This window comes from Arachis stenosperma, chromosome 2, assembly GCF_014773155.1.
Source record: "Arachis stenosperma cultivar V10309 chromosome 2, arast.V10309.gnm1.PFL2, whole genome shotgun sequence".
NCBI classification, from domain to species: Eukaryota; Viridiplantae; Streptophyta; class Magnoliopsida; order Fabales; family Fabaceae; genus Arachis; species Arachis stenosperma.
The window spans coordinates 10177769-10185652 of NC_080378.1; the positions used below are offsets into that span (position 1 = coordinate 10177769).

Genomic DNA, 7884 nt, shown 5'->3' on the forward strand with positions numbered 1-7884 from the left:
TAAAAAGACCTTTTTACATGAGATATCCAAACATAAAATTACTTTTACTTCTCTATAAGATCTTTTAAAAAAAGATAACTTGAAAAAAGATCTTTTCTTAAAAGCTCACCCAAACAAGCCCTAAGTCTAAGTGTGTGATTAGCCTTTTATTACCCTCTGAAAAATGCGCAATAACTAACATATTAACGGACCATTTATATGTATCATTATCAGACCAAGTTAGCATCCCAAATAGCATTAACTGTTCATAATAATCTCTAATTAGCATCCTATTAGTAGTAATTCATGCTAAGAAATAATTTATGTAAAATGCCAACTTAATTAACGGTTATAAAACTAAAACAAATTAATCAACTTAAAAACTCAAAACAAACTATACTCAAATTGAATGATTGAATGTTATCTCAGCAAACTTGTAAGAGGGAAATCATGGCAAGTGGCATACATGCATGGAAATAGTGCTCATGATATCTTCTTCCCTGATTTCTCCGTTAAACGAACAAGGCCTCAAATTAAAGATGGAACAAGCGCCACAGAGGTAAAGTACAACACCATTTTCTTGTAGTATTTTTGCTGGAGACACTAGCATTTTCTTTTATATACATACTTCATCCCACTTCAAACCCTATCTGAAGCAAACAAAGGAATTGGATCTGTTTCGTTTTAGTTTCTATTTTCAGTATTTTTTTTTCTAAGAAAAATGAAGTTACATTATTTTCCAAATTAATCAGATATGCAGTTGTGACTGATGCAAACAAAGGAATTGGAATAGAAATAGTAAGGCAATTAGCTTCAAATGGAGTGAAGGTTGTGTTGACTTCCAGAGATGAGAAGAGAGGCCTTCATGCATTGGAAACTCTCAAAGACGTTGCTGTTCCTGCTAGTGTGGATACTCTTGCAAATTTCATCAAATTCGAATTTCGAAAACTCGATATTTTGGTAACTTGACAAATTAAATTCCATATATATATATCACTTTCTTTTTCTTTTTTTGTTTGCATGAAAGGGGATACAAGATGAATTATGTGAAAATAAAATTTCCATGTTTGCATTTTTCTACTCAGAAATAAGTTTCATTGACTATATAAATTTCTATTGTATGATTTGGGATTTTCTCATTTATTTTCATGTTTGTTAGTTGCATGTTGAGGAACTTTTTCCTTACAATTCCACTAAAAAAATGTAATTGACTAATTTGTTCTGAATGTAATAAAAATTAAACTTCTCGTATAATTCGTATGAAGCTCTGCATGCTAAGAGGTTTACTATCAAGTCATGTTTAGGGTTTATGTTACTAATTTTGGATACTAACCAGGAATGAGTTCATTGCCTTAATTAATAACCTTGACTTGGTAGCTTTCAATTGAAATGGATTCTATCTTTTTCCTTGTCATATATATTGATGTTTGAATATTATTCTTGAAGAAAAGATTTGCATTTTGTAGATCAACAATGCAGGGATTGGTGGACTTGTGATTAAGGACAACGATTTGGTCCCTCAAGTGTTATTGAAAAGCAGGGTAAGAATTTTACAGCCAGTTTGGTTCATATATTTTTTTTTTTCAACATTTTCTATTTTAGAATTTAAAAAATATAAACCAGACACAATCTTAGCTTTTAATCTAAGATGTTTTCTTGGTATATTGAATTGGGTGAAATTTTTAGGAATGATCAGTTGATGTAATAGAAAAAGCCGGAATCGTTCAAACATTCGAGCTAGCTGAAGAATGCTTGCAAATAAATTATTATGGTGCTAAAAGAACATCTGAAGCCCTTCTTCCTTTTCTCCAATTATCTGAATCAACAAGAATTGTGAATGTATCATCGCCCTAGGAAAGTTAAAGGTAGCTAAGATACTCTCTTTGTTTGTGTGTTTTAAGTTTAATTATTCTAATAATCTCTTGGTGCCTATATCATCTCAAAAGCTGCAATGAATGCATATACAAGAATTGTTGCTAAAAAGTACCCTACTATATGCATCAATAGTGTGTGTCCAGGTTATGTTAAAACTGATATAACTGCCAATGCTGGACTTTTAACCGCAGAAGAAGATGCTGCTAGTGCTGTCAAAATAGCATTGCTTTCAAATGCCTCTTCTGGCCTTTTCTATTCTCAGAATGAAGTTTCTTCATTCTAATCCAATTGAGGTTGGTTATGTATATTCATTTCTTCTGTTTTTGGTAGATGAATAGTATCCATTTCTTAGGTCAAGGAAAATGTGTTGGTGATCTAATATTTTTAATAAATATTATAGGTTTGAAGGAAAAAAATAAAATAAAAGAATTGAACATAATGAACTTTTCAGTATACTTTTTTGGTTGCCCACCGGATGACAAAGGCTTTACCATGGTTAATCCATCCTATCTAGCTGTGATGAATGAATCTCATAATAAAAGAATTGTATTTATAAAGTCCCAAATTTGGAATAAATTTAAGCCGATAAAGTCTTTAGAGCCAACATTGCAGAATTAATATTTAATGCGAAGAAAAAAATTCAAGACTTTTAAAAATAAGAATATCTGAAATTCAATTAGAAGAAACATTCGAAATTCAAATTTAACAAAACATCATTTTTAGTGTGCTTTATGTTGGTCTTATTTAGTAATCTGCTATAATATTAGCTGAAATTGGTTGTCATAGTATCATAGTATTTTATATTGTCAGGTACCTTGATTCAATGATTATGTTAACTCGATTACTGTCTCTAACAACTCACAGTTTGATATGGACATCTTTTTCAGTTGAGCAAAACTGTTAGCAGTTGAGGATGTAAACAAATCACGAGACAGTAGATGGTGCCAAGTTCATCAAACAATTACATGCCAAAATTTTCAAGTGTTCAAGATTTTCAAGAAGTGGGGCCATCCAGGTTTGCTCAAAGCCTATGGATTCAACCTAGTATAAATCCCTAAGAACCAATCCTTTAAGCTGTGAAAGAATTTTGGTGTAATTTTGTGTGTCAAGCAAAGGCATAATAGAACTAACAACACACACATATGTGGTTAAATTAAGTTGTTATTATCCATAAAGTAATCTGTTAATAAGAATCAGATCAATCAGCTTAAAAGATTAAATGATTTCGGTTCCATCCTGTTGCTTAAAGTTGAAATCACTGAAAATAAATTGTTCATCACTTCAGTTGATATAACCAAGTGTAGAAATTATTTCTCTTGGACATAATAAAATTTTATTTGGAGAAGGATCTTTATTTATTTATTACCTGACTTAGAAACTGTCATACTGCAGCAGCATTAAGATCATGGTGGAAGACCGAATCATCAATCGAGTTGTAAGAAACTTGAATCCTTCTAGAAACTTGGTTCGCAATACTCAACTTGCAACTCCTCAGGGCGTATTAATATTTTCGCTGTTGAAGGTGTAAATAGACGTAGCAATGCCTCTGCCTCTGCCTCACATGATTCTATGTGCAATTCTTTCAGATTGGAGGAAGACTGTAGTACTAGTGTTATCAATTTTGGACATTCGACACAGCTGCTTTGACAAGTATACTATTCTAACCCATTGATGGATTTCAACACACATAATTTGAAGAGGTACAATTCTTTTTAAGTTTCCAATAATCTCCTTATTACTAGCTTCATCATGGGAGGGCAATATATTTTTGAGGATTTCATCATAGTAATAGCTTACTTCCATTGTTTCCAAGTTGGGTGTCTTCTCAAATAATTCAATTGCCACATTAGACTTATTATGCTCATCATCATTAAAACAGTAAAGTTTATTCAAACTCTCAAGATTTTCATCCTTACATTTTTTCAACCATGAACTTAAAAAGCTTGAGTGCATTTCCAATTCAGAGTCAAATTTTCCATCTTGGAAATATCCTATGACCAAAAGGGTTTATACTTATAAATAACTTTTTGAAGCTTGTAATTAAAAAAAGTAAGGGTGTACTGCTTTCAGGTTCTATGAAGGGACCTAAATGCTGCAGAAAAGTTCTAACAGTCCAAAATTATGTTGCCTATTATTATGTAGTTTTTCAATTGGTCACTTTTTTCTTTCTTTCTCCTTAAAAAAAAATCAAAACCGATATTATAATTTCACAAGTTAAATGAAGAATTTAAAACAACACGCATACTTTTATTGACGGTCTTATTGAGAATTGTATAATACATAGAATGTTACATTATACATTGAAAGTTAGAGTTGTCAGATGAAGCTAGGTCTAATTACTGAATGGGGCTACTAACTCTCTATTTCTGAATAGCTTTGGCATCTCTTTTTCCTTTGAAGTTCAGCAATATTGGTATCCCTTAGAATTAGAATCCAGATCATATTTTTGACTCTCTTCTTTTAAGTTTTTCTTGATTCTTGAACACAGCTTTTATTTCTTTTGGTGCTTTGCACCTTTGAGCCTAGCCGTGACTCTAAGTGTTTTGTTTTCATGTATTACCACCTGATACATAAACACCACAAGCACTTAACTGGGGGAACCCTTTGGATTCGAATTTAGCTTTGCTCAAATTCCCAGACAGTGGTGCTTAGAGCCTTAAGCGTACTCTTTAATAGCTTTGGGTCACGACTTTAAATGTTCGGTCTCAAGAATTACTTGACACTTTCACACCACAAGCATATAGTTAGGAAGAACAACTCTTTTGAGCTTTTTAGGCCAATTTTGACCCGCCTAACCATTGATGCTCAAAGCCTTGGACTTTTTTTATTATTTTATTTTACTGTTTCTTTTGCTTCAAGAATCAATAATATTTCTCTAAATTCTTGTACCTCAAGAACCAATATGCCCAACCCCAACATCAAGTATGCTCAGTTAATTCATACATTCAGAGAATAAAGATAAGGTCACCACATTAAAATAATTAGAATAACTCATCATGTAACTCAAGATCTTATGTATTTCCCTATGTTGGCACCTTAGGCTCTTCTAACCATTTCCACACATTTAGCAAACCAGTCCCATCTCCAGTGAAGAAGAGTCCGCCAGGGCCTATCCCAAAGGATCGAACTTCTTGTCTTGTAAATAGTCGACCTCTCTCTAGAAACCTGTAGAAGCAGGCACATTAAGTAGCTACAATAGTAAAAGTAGCAAGACAAGTAGATAAAAGATTTATCATTACTCAGGTTGGCAATTCATACATACGAACTGAATTATCTTTGCACGAGCAGAACAATATTGGCTTGGCCTCTGCATCAGTCATCCCATACATTCCAAGAACAGCCTATAATAACAAATAAAAAAAAGAAAATGAATTGGACAAACTAATCACCTCCTTAAACAAAATCAAAATATCAGCTTAAAGACATTTGTGAAGAAACGTTAGTGGTTGAACAACTTACAATTTCGTGAGTGTGAGTGTATGTCACTTCCAGAGTTCCCTCCTCGGTGCACACCCAAACATTGACTGTGCGATCAGATGAAGCCGATAACAAGAAATTGTCCCAGCAAATAAGTGATGTGACAACGTCGGTATGGCCGTTAAGTGTCATTGTGCACTGTAATGTATCAAGGTCCCAAACCTGTAGATAGCAGGGTAAGAAATTGCTTAGCTAAAGGGGAATAGTGTGCAAATTACATGAAGCATATAAATAAATAAATACCTTAATGCTATGGTCCATGGATCCAGAATAAAGCATCTTGTGACATCCAATAGCAAGACAAACCACTGCTTTACTATGACCACTTAGTGTTGCAACCATTTTGAAAGGAGACTCAAAGCTGCATCTCCAAGCATAAATAACACCATCCTGCAATTTAAATAAATTATTTAAAAACTAATGGACAACAGAACTAGCTGAAATATCATAGTTCTAATCAGTAGCAAATGGCTAACTATAAACAAATCTTAATTTACCTCTGCTCCAGCAAGGAGGATATCATTGCCAACATTCAAGGAAAGGATTTGCCCTTTAGGTCCATCAAGAGTAACATCTGCACCCGTCTGAATATTCCATGCCTTCACAGCATTTTTCACACCGGCAAAAATCCATGGGCCCTCAGATATGAGTGAGGTAACTGGAGAATTAAGATGGATCATGTGAACACAACGGCCAGTGTTGCAGTCCCATGCCCGAACTGTGCCGTCAGTGCTACCAGAAATAAGTTTGTTTGAACCAGTCGGCAGTGCAATCCCAGTGATTGCCTGTCAACAAAATTTGAATATTATCATAAACAAATCCAACTCAATGGCACTTTTAAAGATTAGTAGAATGTTGCTCTTATGTAAAAGCGTGTCCTAGATTAGATTTGATACTCTTCGGCAAGGTGGGTAAGATTTCTAATATACATTTTCTACGTGAATTTGATATAATATGCGTGTTGATGGCAATAAAATAAATGCTGTCTTGCTGTCTTGCTTAATACTTGAATGACAATAAAATAAATGCAGTGTATGTAAAATGTATTAGATTCCATTCCCATATCAATTTTAAACTAAGGATCTTCTATTCTGATTTAATCTAAGCTAGGCAAACACGGTTATTTTTATGTGAAGCAGGTGCTAAGCAGTGGCCTAAAAAATTATGGGTCAATTTTCCAAAGTTAGTTCTTAATGTCTCTTATCATGGTTGCTTCTATAGAATGGATTCTTTAGATTTTAGAAACAAATATTGGGATTATAAGTTTATAACTAATACAATATAGACACCTATGCTTCGTGTTGAATTTTTTTTAATTTATTGCAACTTAGTTATCGCATCTCTGCAGTTTTTCACTTTTTGCTTATATTCAAATTTCATTTCAATTGCAATATTCAGTTAAAAGGTGGAATCAGACATGTATATACCTTGTTGTGTTCATGAAGCTTTGCAAGCGTAGAAAACCCATCACCATAAAACCATGAATGCAAATTCTGACACAAGTCACCATGCACACAATTGTCAGTCATCCAATATTTGCAAATATTGCGTGATTTATCCACAGAAGCCTTAGCAACAGTGGCCACATCTTCCACATCTTCCACATCCTTTTGTTCACACTTAGTTGGCTTCTCAACAGACATAGCTTCTGGTCTATACTCAACAGCCCTTAGTGCACAATTTTCTGGCTTCTTGAAGGCCTTCTTAGCAGAGGAACTGGCCATCTTCGAATGTTTATATGTGGTATTGGCATTATAGTATACATTGGACGGCGAGGTTGGTAAGCTATGTGAAAATTGACAAGGATTTCTGTTGCATCTCCCAGCTTGCCAATACTTGCATGTTGGTGGTGTTGTACGACGGAACCGTTCACTCCTCTTTGTTGTTGTTATAATAGCCATGATACTACGAAATAAAACACACTATTCCCATCAATAACACCCTTCATTGCTCATTAATCTCTTCCAAAACTTAAACAACAACCCAATTACAAGAAGCTGCCGAATCCATTCCCTCATCAAAACCCAAATTCTGTTACTCCACTTCTCCATCAACCCAACTTAACACCACCACTTAAGTAAAATACAATATGAACACTAAGGAAGAAAATAAAGAAATTCCAAAGAAGGTAACGTGCTAAGAAGCAAACCTGAATTAAGAGTAGAATTGAGTTCGGAAAGTGCAATCAGACTGATAACAATTAGAATCACGGAATCAGCGAAGAAGAGAGTGTAACAGAGTGTTTGTTTAATAGAGTAAAGGAAAATTGGAAACCATATGAGGTCCTTTATTTATAGGTTTCGTTGACGGTGGGAAGAAAAGTATTTCATAAGATCAGAAATTAAATTAAACCGACAAAAATCAATCATCAATAAATATTAAATAGTGTCATTATGAAATTCATTTATAGCTCAAAACTGATTCTGTTACATATTTTGTTATCTAACTGTTTTTTCGATACACAATTACTGCGACATATACATTTAATTACATAAATATAATAAAAATATCTTGGTTCAATCATTTTATAATACTTTAATTTTAGCATTTTTT

At 33.5% G+C, this 7884-nt stretch overlaps 1 protein-coding gene and 1 pseudogene across 1 annotated transcript; one reads left to right on the forward strand and one right to left on the reverse strand.

Annotated features, from left to right (window-relative positions):
* The first annotated feature begins 378 nt into the window (after positions 1-378).
* LOC130962032 (short-chain dehydrogenase/reductase 2b-like) lies at positions 379-4106 on the forward strand (annotated as a pseudogene).
* A 10-nt stretch (positions 4107-4116) lies between these two features.
* Positions 4117-7044, reverse strand: LOC130962031 (zinc finger CCCH domain-containing protein 48-like). The gene is made up of 6 exons (XM_057888120.1): positions 6759-7044; positions 5829-6116; positions 5575-5721; positions 5314-5493; positions 5113-5195; positions 4117-5019 (listed from the first exon to the last, which is right to left on the reverse strand). The coding sequence occupies exons 1-6, from the start codon at positions 6972-6974 to the stop codon at positions 4878-4880; spliced, it is 1056 nt and encodes a 351-aa protein (XP_057744103.1). The 5' UTR covers positions 6975-7044; the 3' UTR covers positions 4117-4877.
* Positions 7045-7884: the final 840 nt, after the last annotated feature.